The sequence below is a fragment of the Danio rerio genome, chromosome 12 (assembly GCF_052040795.2).
Source record: "Danio rerio strain M-AB ecotype USA chromosome 12, GRCz13ab, whole genome shotgun sequence".
In the NCBI taxonomy this organism is placed as follows: Eukaryota; Metazoa; Chordata; class Actinopteri; order Cypriniformes; family Danionidae; genus Danio; species Danio rerio.
In genome coordinates, this window is record NC_141032.1 from 35799991 (window position 1) to 35814671 (window position 14681).

The following is a 14681-nucleotide window of genomic DNA, read 5'->3' on the forward strand; positions in this document are numbered from 1 at the left end:
GCCGACAAATCTGCAGCAACTGCATGATGCTATCATGTCAATATGGACCAAAATCTCTGAGGAATATTTCCAGTACCTTGTTGAATCTATGCCACGAAGGATTAAGACTGATTAAGATTAAGATTTAAGATTTGGTTCTGAAAGCAAAAAGGGTCCAACCATGTTCTAGTAAGGTGTACCTAATAAAGTGACCTGAGTGTATGCTAAGCTTAGCTAAAAGTGCTCCCACCAGACCCAGTAATGACCCGAATAGATAAAAAAAATTTTTTAAACTATACAGTTTAACTCAAGAGTGCCTTTACCTATAAATGCACCTATATTTGAAAAGAGTGTAGTGTTTCTTTAAGAGACTATAAATAGCTTTCCAGCAGAAGATGCTTGGCCACAAACATAATGTTACTTAGAAAGTTCACAATCTCCCTGGACATTTCGTGCAAGGAAAGGCTGCATCCATATATTCGGCACAGCATGACTAGTCTTGCGTATCAGCACTTTAAATTGCCAGCTGGCATTTTGTCCGGTGACCATAGCCTGACTGTAAAGTAATGCCATGTTTTTTAAGCACTCATATGATTGTGTTCAGTCCTGCTATATCTTGTTGACTGATTGCAAATTCAGATCTTTAAAAGTGGGTTATCATGCCACAATCTTTTACCTCCACCTAGTGGCAGCTGATTTATCTCATACAGTACCATCATTTTAACAGACATCTGTAATAGATGGCAGCAGTTTTCCATCAGAGGAGATCAGGAGACTCCAGCAGCAGAACAACACTCTAAAAGCAGTGGTGGCTGAAATGAGGAAAGAGATGGAGATCCTGAGCAAACAGAGGCTTGCAGCTCCAAGACCGGCCACAAATCTAGAGCCTAGCACTGCAGGTAAAATCAGACCTGAGGAAAGCTTATTTATGACATATATTCCCCTTTTTCAGGAACTGTTCCCCTATACGATACTTCATTAATGCTGCAAGTGAAATTTATACATCACAAATGTAATGCATATTTTGAATTTGATTAGTTTTGAGGTGTGCTAAAGATTCAGTACTTATTGAGAAATTATTGGTAGGATTAGTATTTTAAAGAGAAATTCTGAGCTAAAGAGGCTAAACAAAAAATACTTGTATTTATTAAAGTAAAACAAAAAGGCTATTACACATCATTGCTTCAATCTAATCACCCATTTTAGAAGAATGAAAAGAAATTGTTATAGAAATTTGGGAGATTGATACCGTTACTTTCACTTTAAAACTTTACGGAGACCCGGAAGGGACGTGATGGTGGGGGAAAAATGGGTTGAAGAAAAAAAAACTGGGTGGGAGAAAAAAAAGCAGTAATAAAAAAGTATATTTTTAATGTTTTTGCGTTCCCTCACAAAGATGTTTTGCGTTTCCACGCAAAACTGTTTTGCACAAACACTTTCTCTTCACTTCATGCATGTCAACCCTCCCGTTTTTGCCAGGATTCTCTTGTATTTTACTGGTCTATCTTGCTATCATCCTATCATGAAGTACTTTCCCATATTTCTCATAGATTTTTAATCTTGAAAGCATGATAAAATTAATATAAAAATGTAAATGTCTGCATTCACTTTTGTTTCATTAAATGACCATATGAATGATCATCGCCATTTATATGTAACCACTGAATCAGCGAATGCATGTATAAGCGCTGACTGATGGACATGCTCCGTATGATAAACTGATGCCCGATCAGCTTCTATACACGCCATTTAAAGAGGAGCGAGCGTGCAGGACACTTTAGGATTCGGGTGTGTTTAAACAGACAAATACACTTAATAATACGCAAACGTGTCCGTCCTGCGTGTTTTATTTTAAACACAACTAAGTTTCTCTTAAATGAGCACATTCATTCATTCATTCATTAAACTTCTTTGAATGTTTTACACAGCGGATGCCCTTACAGCTGCAACCCATCTCTGGGAAACATCCATCCACTCTCATTCACACTTTTACACTACGGACAATTTAGCCTATTCAATTCACCTGTACCGCATGTCTTTGAACTGTGGGAGAAACCGGAGCACCCAGAGAAAACTCACGCAAACGCAGGGAGAACATGCAAAATCCACACAGAAATGTCAACTGACCCAGCCAAGGCTCGAACCAGCGACCTTCTTGCGCCAGCGCATTGCCCCTTAATGAGCACAAACAATTACTAAAGTAATCGAATGCTTTCACTATAGATCTGTGCATTCTTAGAGTGACACCTCTGTATTCAAGCCGAGGCTTGAACCAGCAACCTTCTTGATGTGAGGCGATCATGTTACAAACTGTGCTACCATGACGACCCAAAAAATAACATAATAGTTATTATTAAAATATATTAAACAACAGTGTAAAATAAGCAAACAGAAAAGAAAACAGTAGTTAAGAAAGCATCTGATCATAATTTACAATTTACCGGTAGCTTGTCGGCAGATTATGTAACTAAAAGGACACTGATAAATATTTTTGACATTATAAGCTATTGATATAGGTCTGGCTATATAAACATTTATTTTTCCTTTAACCCTTTAACAGTACATTACATGTTCCAGGCAAAAACATCCATAGTTCTCCACAAAAAATAGTTTACATCCTTTGACAGATGTGTCTCACCGTCTTAAAAGTCGAGGACTGTTTTTTGTTGTTGTTGTTGTGTTGCATGTACAGTAGTTTACACGTTGGAATAACAAAAAGCAATAATAAATTAAATTCCTTACATATAACCACTTTAAATATAATAGGAAATAAATTAGATCTGCATAAATCGTGAAGCTCTTATAGTGGATGTTTATTACTGCATGGATACTGCAATTGTATTACTTTCAATACTGTTAGAACATTAAACCTCCATCCTGTTGTTTGACAGCGATTTGTATCTGTTTCAGGGTCTACAGACTACACTAAGGCTTTGGAGAAAAAGATTCTGGAGCTGAAGGCCAAATGTCGAAATCTTGAGGAGCGTTTAGAGGAGTCTTCCAAGACCGTCAACACTTCCATCAATCCTACCCCTGCGTTTCCTGTTTCTCCAGACAATGCTTACCTTCAGAACCACATTAGATCACTTAATGAGACCATAGGTGACTGCAAAAATATCACCCACTCACACATGGACTGTTGTTTGGTGATTGTAAAGATGAAGTGAAATTTTAGTAGTAGCGCAGTGTCCTGAAGAAGTTTTTATTTGCAGGTGGCCTACGAGTGGAGAAAGTTGCCAATGCCGCTGCTCTAAAGAAACAGGAAGTGAGACTGGCTCACTTGGAGTCAACTGTGGAACAGCTTACCCAGCAGGTGAAGTTGAACATTTAGTTTACCACTTAGTGCACCGTACACATTTTGTGCAACTCTCGTTTAGCTTTGTTTTTGTGTTTTCATGAGTGTATATGAGCTTATTCCTCATTCCTCCAGTGTCACTCAAAACATATGGAGAACGAGAGCTTGTGTTTAGAGCTGGCCAATCACAAGAGGGCAGCAACGGCTGAAGAAGCAAAGCTTAAACAGAGAGTGGCGGCTGCTGAGCTGGAGCTGAATGAAGTGAGGCGGGAGGCAGAAGAATACCAGAAAGGCAGTTTGCTTCACAACCTGGAGACTGTTGCTCTTGGAAACCAGGCAAGTGTTAGAGTCAAAATAAGTTAAATTTTAATCTTAGGGGAACTGTAACGTGTTTAGGTTATAAAGTTATTGAATGGATGAAGAGTAACAGTCAGTGAGTCTCTACTGATGCTGGGTGAAAATGAGAAGACACAACTGCTGGATATGTGAAACAAAATTTAAGTATTTATTAAACAGATAGGTCAAACAATGAATATAGGGAATTAAAATGTAATTTTTTTTAACTGAATTAAACGAAAAACAGGAGTGTTGCCAAAACATAGAAATAATTATAACAAAATGATCTAACAAACCCCCAACCCACTAAACTAACCTAAGAAAAATGCAGAAACAAAACCGCAATCTTCAGCTCGTCACTCAACTATACTTCATACTCCAAAAACATAAGTACAAGTGTTGCAACGCCTCCATAAACTAACTAACAGAAAAATACTATGCTGCTCAGAATTACTAGATTTCTCGTAAAGTACACACTGTTAGCCATTAGCAAAACAAGAGCTTTTTGATAATCCAATTCTCATAAAGATCGATCAACTTCTCAACAGATACTAAATTGAGCTGCAGAAGTTTATTTAACAAATCTATCACTTAATCGAGAGAAACCAGACAACACAGCAAAAGCAACCAAACTAAACAAACACAAATGAACAGGCCGGCCAACACAAGTGAGGAGTTTGGCGGTGAACCGAGCACTTTTGGGGAACAGCGCAAGCGCACGCATTTTATACTTGGTGGACCAGCTTCTGATTGGTGCGCCGATTGCATCATGATAGTGATTGACAGCTTTTTTCGACCAATGGTGGTACACCTAAAACAGGACAAGCTACACAGCGGAGGAGAGAGAAGAGAATGCAAAACAGAAAACAAACAGCAAAACACTACAAAACATACGTGAAATGTAACAATATCTATAAGATCATGTTCTCCAAAACAGTGACACAATTAGCATTTAGAAGATATAAATATAAAGCTTTCAGTTTGTCACTTCCACTTATGCCGAGTTCAGACTGCATAATTTTAGCCCCGATTTTCGCCACCAGGTTTTAAGAAATCGCTGACAAATGCCTGAAATCACAGGCAAATTGGTGCTCTTTCATGTGAGTGACAATCACACAGTGTGAACCATCAAAGCTGCGATCTGAGTGAATCACAGATGAGTCGCCGGCATCCATCAGATATTTGACATGCTAAATATCTTGAGCTGTCATGGCAAAATCATGCCATGCAGCCAATTAGAGAGCAGCATCCGCTAGTATGGGTATCTGCAGGCCAGCGGGAGGTTGGGGAGAAGTTAAATGCGCTTATTTAGAGTCTATTAAGACACAAGAAATGGAGGAAAAACTAGTGGAAATTTGGCAGGAGCACTCGTGTCTGTTTGATGTGTCATCTGAGCAATATCACAACCGTGTCAAAAAAGAAAAAGCTGAGGAGAAATTGAAATCCCTTCAAAAGCCAGGTGAGCAAAATTAATACATTTTCTACCCAACTAAAGGCTTCTTTCTCATTATGTAGTTATTAACAAAAGACATATTATGTGGCCTCGCGTTGATTTCAAGTCACTTCTTGCATGTGTTTGGTTGCGAGACGTAGTTTGGACAAAGTTGTCGGCGATTCTTCCTATTGTACAGTCATGCAGTGTGAAACTCCCTGTCGCCGACCCATCTTGGAGTGTAAACACAGAAGCGAAGGAACGCTACACCAGAGAGTCATGCAGTGTGAAAACATCTTTGATGCAACTACTTTGAAAATCATGCAGTCTGAACTCAGCATTAAATGGATTGATGGTTTTTTGCCACCTCATACTTCAGTTTTTCATTAAACACTCACAAAATGATGTTTGCTGTTTGTTCAAACTACCTATTTAAAATGAGCTGAAACAACACACTGTTTTTGGTAGACAACCTAATTGTTTTATGTTCAATCCACTTAAATTTGTAAAAACTAATGAGTTAACCTAATTCCTCCTTGTTGTCCCAACACAAATTGATTGAGTGGAACCCTGCATTTTTTACAGCGAGTCTTGTGACCAATCAAATGCTCTCTGGTATCTGACATGTTCTGCCCTGTTTAAGATGCTTGTCATTTAATGCGCCTGAGCTCAACCACTCTCACTGGCAGAGCTGTGATAAAAAATGAAATGTTATTCACTTTTTTAAAGGGGAGGAGCTACTTTAGCCCCTTTCACACATACAGACCTTTCCGGAAAATTACCGGCAATTTTCCGGAAAGGTTGTATGTGTGAACAGGTCCTTTTTGAAAATACCGGTAAATTCGTTCTGGCTATTTTCCGGAAAGAGAAGTTGTAACATTACCGGCAATTTGCCGGAATGCTGCGCTCTGTGAATGCAGAAGGAAGATTGCTGGAATAAGCGTGTGCACGTCTAGAACTTCTGACGTGAGACGTCTGCTTTAGCCAATCACAACAGTCAGATGCATTTACGTCCGCGCGGTTTGTGAGAATAAAAGCCTTTGAATATTTTTCCAGACACATTTAGCTGCTAGAAGTTAGTCAGATCACGTTTATATGTTCTTCTTAATGCCAACTGTGTAAATAATCATCGATGAGATTGTTTACCTTCAAGCTTTGCGTGTGCCTGTGTACTGCCTGTGAGCGCCTGCACACGCACATATTATGAACATCTCGACATGCGAAAGTGATCCTACGAAAGTTGTTCACAATATTGATCATCCACAGAGTTTGTAATTTAGTCAAATGTTTACAAATACAAGCACAGCCGTTTAAAGCTCATTTGTGGTGAATGATGTCAGAATTTACCGGTATTTTGGAATGGATGTGTGAACGGTCTTTTCCGGAAAAATTCCGTAACGTCCTCGCCTGTGTGAACAGCGCTTTTTTGAATATACCGGTAAAGTGGTTCCGGAAATTTTCCAGATATTTACCGGTATCACTGTGTGAAAGGGGCTTTTGTCTCCCACCCTATCTTCATGTTTTAGTTGAAATTACATCACTCATCGAAGAAAAATGCACATTTCAAAGGACGATACCTTAAGTATACTGAATTTAAATGTAAACAATATTTTATTTGAGACACAAAAATGACATTATCATTTCTCCCTTAAAAAGACAGAATGAATAATATATTTCTTAATTACAATTTGTTTTTATTAAACTACAATTATATTTGTGGCCAGGTGTCGGCACTGAAGGTTGACCTTGCAAGCAGAAGGGAACCCATTGTCCTTAATCAGGTACAACACTGCATTTTACAATTCAGAGCTGCAGAGAGGACTATGAAAATAAATATATATATATGGTACCATAAATATGGTTTCCAGATGTTTATATATTTTTTTGATAAATATTAGAATTAAATAATTTGTTAAAACTACTTCTGACATAAATAGTATTTTAATACAACGTGCGTTTTATGTTTACAATTTTATTTTCTGTTATTCAAGAGTGAGATGGTAAAGCAGCTTCAGGAGGAGAACCTGTCCCTCAGAAAGCAACTGCTGCTTCTGCACAGCTCATCTAGAGGAAGCAGCATAGGGGACGTTCCTCTGCTTCAGTCAAAGCTGAAACAGGCTGCACGTATGATTTCTGGTCTCAGTCAGGACAAACAGCATCTCATTGAAATGGGCAACAGGCTGCGGGCTCAGCTCATAGAAGCAGGCCTGGACGGTTGGTAGTGATTTTAATGCTTGGTTGCAATAGAATTTTTATCCAAATATATTGATATTTTGAACTATTTTAACTTCTATAGATATAAATTATATAATCTATTATATATGTATATTTACTATTTTAAATAATACAAGAAGATCAAAAGGAATATTAAAAAACCCTTTTGGTTCTTAGTGAAAGGGCACATGAGGTTAACTCCCATAATTCACCTCTCATTGTTATGTTGGTGCCCCATCACAATGGACTGATCCATGTTTGTACTGGGGGATTAAAGAAGACCTAATTTGATTCTCAATAGAGAGCCTATGCTTATTTGTCCTGAATATTCTCCATTCTTTGTGTGTTTTGTCTTGTTTTAATTTGGTCCATGTTATACAACTCAATGAGAAGTCATTCACTGGTAAATTATGACTCAAAAACATCCAAATATGTTTAACTTTGAAAACAAAAACATTCTAAAATGCTAAGAAAAATGTAATGCTAACTGAAATGTATTTCTTATAAAGCAGTTTACTCAAAAAGGAAAATTTTAACGTTTTACTCACCTTTTTACTTCATTTAAACATGAGTTTAAATGAGTTATGAGGTTTTTTTCTTTTGAATACAAAAGAAGATAAACTAAAAAATGCTGACAACCTATAACCATTAACTTCCATAGTATTTGCTTTTCCTACTATAGTAGTCAATAGTTTCAGGTTTTTATATTTTGAAAAATATCTTCTTTTGTGTGTATAAGAAAAAAGAAACTTGTTGCTTTTTTCAAACTACGTATTTAAAATATCCTGAACATAATCCTACGTTTTTGGGAGGACAACTTAATTATATTTAATCTACTTAAACTATTAAGTTATTCTAATCGATTTGTCTTGGGACAACATGAAGTAATTGAGTAGAACCCAGCATTTTTTAGTGTAAAAAGGTTTGAAACCAATTAAGAGTAAATTTTCTTTTTTGTGTGAACCATCCTTCATGCCAGTAAATTTAATATCAGTACTTTTAATTTGAAAACAAGCAACTTTATCAAAATGGGGTATATGCACATGGACTTTTAATTTCAGCCAGCCAGCTTTAGCGCTTCCAGTGATCTTTCAATAAAAAAAAGCCATGTTTAAGGTCTGGTTTCTTTAAAAATTTGTAATCATTACTGCCTGATAGATATATGATATAAAGTGGATCTCAGAACCAGACTAGAATTATGCACTGCAATAAATTCCATTTTCCCCCACCTTGTCTTTAAAATATGACCATTTATTGTACCTCAGCATTTTCAATGGAGTTTCTGCGCTCACCTGCTGATCTTGACCATGCCGAGGTTTACACGGCTTTCATCTTGATTTACGCTTGAATAATTAAATAAATACTTAAGTTTATTTAACTGAATGTATTGTGATTACACTGCAACATCGATGCTGTAAAAGGACACTTATAAAATTTAAAATAGTCACATTAAGGTTTCCTCTGAAGTATATTATTGGCTGAAAAACACTAGCTGTGCACATAGCCCATCACAGCAGAAATACTAGAAATATTGGGAAGCTTTTTAAAAAATGTCCCATTACAGCCAGATGCATTTGCAGTTAGGTAGTTTGAGTTTCTTGTTTTTTTTTATACAAAAACATTATTTTCTTTTTCCCAGTTCCACGACACTCAAAGATCATTCTTCAACCAAACACGCCAGAGCCCAATCTGGCAGAAAAAGACCCATCTCAACCAGAGCACGGGATTCAGTCAAAGAGCCGCTTATCTACCCTGGAACAGCTGCAGTACCAGCTAACCACTCAGGTGAGTCCTGCAGGAAAGAGACTTTGTCCAGTCAAAGCTTACACGCTGTATTGAGACAGTCACATCATATATTTCATCATATTAATCAGCTTTGGCTTGTGTAAATGTCCTGATGTGAAGATTTAAAGACAGCATTTATGCAATGTTATTCTGTCAAGGCCTCTGGAACATAGCAGAGGTCAGCGATCACTCTTTTTTTTCAGATGCATGGTTGATTATTATCACACAAGTATAACATTTTAATACATATGTTTTAAAACTTATTCTAGGAGCTACAGTATGCACAGAGAGATCAAAATAAGAAAACGGCAATTATTGTCCGTCCTCAGTTGTCTGAGAGTGAGAGTTCAGACAAACACAGAACCACCAACCCATGGGAGCCATCAGTCAGAGTCCAGGTAGATCTTCAGCACATGCACAATACATATATTATATACATAGATGGTACTATAACCACATCTTCAACAATTATACTGTAAATATATTCATACACAGAAGGTCACTATGGCATTTTCACATCATATACAGCAAATTCTAAACAAACTTGTATTGTGAGGTGGAAATGAGCTAGCTCTCCCATGAATAGCATATTCTAATAGGTTGATAGCACATGTGCATGATTTTGCACATTGTTTACGTTTTACTAACATGATTTAACAGGCGGTAACATGACTTAGCACCCTGCGAGTAGCCTATATTTAATCACATAGGTAACAGGTTGCTTGTATGGCCCACTGCTAGCATATTTCATCACATAGCCACAGGTTCCTATTAAAATTTAACAATGCTTGCATGTTTCATTCAGTCTAGTATAATTTAGCACACTGTTAGCACACATATTTCATCACATAACAGCTTGCTATTATAATTTAACACACTGCTCATATATTTGATCACATAAGTAACAGGTTGCTAATTTGACTTGGCACAATGCTAGCATATTTCATCACATAAGTAGCAGGTTGCTAGTATGGCTTGACACATTGCTGGTATATTTCATTACACATGTAACAGGTTGCTAGTATGATTTAGCACAATGCTAGCATATTTCATCACATAGGTAACAGGTTTCTAGTAGAATTTAGCACAATGCTAGCATGTTTCATTCAGTTCTAGTGTAATTTAGCACACTGTTAGAATATTTCATCACATAACAGGTTGCTAGTATAATTTAGCACAATGCATATTTCATCACATGGGTAATTGCATTTGAAATTTAGCACACTGCTAGCATATTTCATCACATAGGTAACAGGTTCCTAGTAAAATTTAGCAGAATGTTAGCATGTTTCATTCAATTGCTATTTTAATTTAGCACACTGCTAGTATATTTAATCACACAATTAACAAGTTGCTAGTATGACTTGCTATTAGCATGTTTCATCACATATGTAACAGGTTGCTAGCATAATTTAGCACAATGCTAGCTTATTTCATCACATACTGTGGGTAACAGGTTGCTAGTAAAATTTAGCCCAATGCCAGCATGTTTCATTCAGTTGCTAGTATTTAGCACACTGCTAGTATATTTAATCACATAAGTGACAGGCTGCTAGTATGACTTGGCACACTGCTAACATATTTAATCACATAACAAGTTGCTAGTAAAAATTAGCACAATGCTAGCATGATTTTATTAGGTTTCCTGAATGATTTGCCACGCGGCTAACATTTTTTCTCACATAGGCAGCATGTTTTAACTTGACACTGCTAGTATGTTTTTTGATGATGTTAGCATGTTTTAACAGGTTGTTAAAATTGTATCCCCAACTTTTTGAAATATGATTTCTATAATGTTATTTGTTGAAGCTAACATGTGTCAGTGTTTTAATTCTCTCCGTTTCTTTGTTCTGTCCTGAAGTCTGTGAGCAGTAAAGAAAACACTCCGCCACAACCGAATAAGCCTGAAGCTCTGGTACGACACCACATTCTGTCATCTATAAGCACCGATGAGTCCCTTCAGAAAGTGTGGCAGATGTTGGATCAAGGTTTAAGTTCCTCTGTGTTTTCTCCTAGTGACAGTGAGGACAAAGGTGAGCAGAAAAGTAATACAACAGCCACTACAGTCTTTAGTCAAACCTTCTATATTCAAATACATACATGTTGTGCTTTACTAGACTTAACAGGACCTTTAACTTTAGCAATATACTAGGCAGTTAACCAGAAATATACCTCACATGTTGCAAAAGCCATTCTTTTTTGTAATTTATTTATTTAGATTGTTTAGCCATGCATAACCGATAACTCCACGTTTTTTTTTTCTGCGTATGAAATTTCATCACTAGATTTGTCAAGAATTGGTCGGTGAATTGGGGGAAGCATGATAGAGCTGCATGATTGGACTCAGGGCCAAAGGATAGTTGCTTAATCTATAATAATATTGCTGATTAGACCATAGAGCTGTTTTACTCTTGTGACTTTTATAGACAGTTTCATATACTAGCATTAAATAAAACCTTAAAAGTGCTCTATGCAGGCACATTATCTAGAATTAGTTCTATAGATCCAATTCTTTGACTTGAAATAACATCCCTTTGGATTTTAGCTCTTTAATGACTTGATCACATCAGGTTGGTGCATCAGTTTCATCACACAACGATGAAGCCATTTAGACAAGAGGTAAAATGTCTTTAATAAACTGAAAACAAAGTCCAGCTGCTTTGATTAAAAATATACCAGACTTGATTTCTACCCTGGACAGACTTTTGCATCATTTAAAAAACCTTGGCACCGAAACGGGTACTTGCCATGCAGACTGGTATTGACGTGCTGTGTGTCTAGGAGTTAGACCAATAAGAAGCCTTGAGCTCAGGCAATCATGCAACCATAGGCTGGGTTTCAGCATTGCTACATCATTTAGTCCAAAAATCAGGTGATATTTACTTAGAGAGCATTTCAGCAAGAGCCATGTGCTAAAACAAATGAATTGTGTGTGTGTGTTAGTGCTGCACAATATATCATTTCAGCATCCATACCGCAGTGCAACAACCATTGGCAACAGTCACATCGCAGGATATGCAGTGTCGAGTTTGTATTAGTATTGCTCATTTCCATGTGTTGTTAGGCCCGTGAAAAGCATGTAGGCATAAGGAATTGAACCATTTGTTACTTTAATAACGATGGTTTTTATTGAATTATTTGTATTATTCAATTATTGTACCTGATTAATGTTAGAAACTGAATGTATATTGTATTTATTAGATTTTAGGTTTAATGCAGATGCACTCCAATACAGAATCGTCCAAATCAATACAAAATTATACATTTTTTTCAAATTGAGATATTTAAGTCACCTGGTGAAATTGTATTTATATCAAAATTTATATTGCAGAATAACAAAATATCACAATGTTAGATGTTTCCAATATGGTGCAGCCCCAGTGTGTGTGTGTGTGTGTGTGGACAACAGTTTTAGGGCAACTTTGATGAAAGGTTTTGAACCACTTGAAATGTTGATTACCCTCTATATACTGTAAGTTCATAAGTTATTCAAAAATAAATATATATTAACACACACACACATCACATATAAATATTATGTCTGTATATTAATATACTGTACACTCACAGATCACTTTAAAGGTACATCTTACTAGTACCGGGTTGGACCCCCTTTTGCCTTTAATCCTTTGTGGCATAGATTCAACAAGGATTTTTGGTCCATATTGACATGATAGCATCACGTAGTTGCTGCATATTTGTTGACTGCACATCCATTATGTAAATCTCCCATTTCACTACATCCCAAATGTGCTCTATTGGATTGTGATCTGGTGACTGTGGAGGCCATTTGAGTATAGTGAAATTGTCATGTTCAAGAAACAAGTCTGAGATAATTTGCTCAATAGCGCAACATGGCATGTTATCCTGCTGAAAGTAGCCATCAGAAGATGAGTACACTGTGGTCAGCAACACTATTCAGGTAGGCTGTGGCGTTGACACAATGCTCAATTGGTACTAATGGGCCTAAAGTATGTCAAGAACATACTGTATCCCCCACAACATTACACCATCAGCAGCCTAAACCATTGATACAAGGCAGGATGGATCCATGCTTTCATGTTGTTGATGCCAAATTCTGTCCCTACCATATGAATGTTGCAGCAGAAATCGGGACTCATCAGACCAGGCAACGTTTTTACAATCTTCTGTTGTCCAATTTTGGTGAGCTTGTGCAAATTGTAACCTCAGTTTCGTGTTCTTAGCTGACAGGAGTGGCACTCGGGGTGGTCTTCTGCTGCTGTAGCCCATCTGCCTCAAGGTTTGACGTGTTGTGCGTTCAGAGATGCATACTTCTGCATACCTTGGTTGTAACGAGTGGTTATTTGAGTTACTGTTGCCTTTCTATCAGCTCAAACCAGACTGGCCATTGTCCTCTGACCACTGGCAGCAACAAGGATACATCACTAGATATTTTCTCTTTTTCAGACCATTCTCTGTAAAGCCTAGAGATTGTTGTGCATGAAAATCCTAGTAGATCAGCAGTTTCTGAAATACTCAGACCAGCCCGTCTGGCACCAACAACCATGCGACGTTCAGTCCAGGCTCGGTTTGAACTGCAGCAGATCGTAGTTGCTAACCTTTAAACTTGTAACTTATGAAATATGTATTAAAATAAGTAATTTAAATAATTTCAATACACATTTTATAGTAATGTAATTGGTCCAATTTGAGAATATGTTTTTATTAAACTCTTTTTTGTATTAAAGAGCTTTTGTCGAAGTCATAAAAGTGATACCTTAAAGCTAATCGGACCAAATCAATGACTTTCTTATTATCGCTAGTAACTTTCACTCTACCACAGGGATTGACATTTGTATAAAATTATTTTGAATGTATTTTATTTGTGTTTTAGGTAGAGTTTCTACAGCTGATAGAGTACCTGATATTACTCAGCCTCCAGCTCCACTGGTCAGCGTGGAGGGCAAGACAGCATCACTCAGGGAGAAGAAGAAACAGAGTCGAACAGCATCTGTACCTGCTAAAAAGGCGATTCCTCCTGGAAAACACGCTAAGATTCGAAATTACAATATCAAAGACTGAAATGATGCATTATTTTAGATATTCTGCTTTTCTCTTTGTTTATTTTCTATCATGCTTTTTTATTTTAATAAATTATTGCAGAATTTGACCAGTGTGCATAGGGGTCATATATAAGAAGCAGAACCAAGCAAAAAAGTAATGTTTTTTTTTTTTTTTTTATAAATACATTTACTATTATGACTCAAAAAAGACATTTATAATATTTTCTATTATATAATATTTAATATTTGTCCTTTTCATGCCAGACTGTGGATTTGTTTTACTCTTTACTTTTTAATATAGTTAGAAAACACATTGATATTATTTTTTTACTGTGTGTGTGTGTGTGTGTGTGTGAGTGAGTGAATCGAACTCCCGTAACCCCTGCTGTCCAGCCCCTCATGATGACATCACAACCTCAGCAGGTGTAGGATTCCACTCCTCCCACTGCATTGTCCTGACATCACCCTATCTCCTAGCAACTCCCTTGCATTCATTCTGATTGGCTTACTCTACACACCTTCGCACAGGGATTGGTCAATGTCTTTTCACTGGCAACCGTCAAAACTCTATGAACAGTGTGTCTCACATGTCTCAAGAGCTCCACAGCGCCACTCT

The 14681-nt window shown here is 37.0% G+C and overlaps 1 protein-coding gene across 6 annotated transcripts in view; it reads left to right on the forward strand.

The window, feature by feature from the left end:
* Positions 1-14172, forward strand: part of ccdc57 (coiled-coil domain containing 57) — a 33634-nt gene extending 19462 nt beyond the window's left edge. For 3 of the 6 annotated variants that reach the window (XM_087274522.1, XM_087274521.1, XM_087274520.1), the window contains exons 11-20: positions 707-878; positions 2890-3081; positions 3192-3292; positions 3410-3610; positions 6767-6823; positions 7034-7256; positions 8896-9041; positions 9311-9439; positions 10903-11074; positions 13897-14172. In XM_087274522.1, coding sequence (XP_087130648.1) covers positions 707-878; positions 2890-3081; positions 3192-3292; positions 3410-3610; positions 6767-6823; positions 7034-7256; positions 8896-9041; positions 9311-9439; positions 10903-11074; positions 13897-14084 — 1581 coding nt within the window. In that variant the 3' untranslated portion in view covers positions 14085-14172. 6 annotated transcript variants of the gene reach the window in all.
* Positions 14173-14681: the final 509 nt, after the last annotated feature.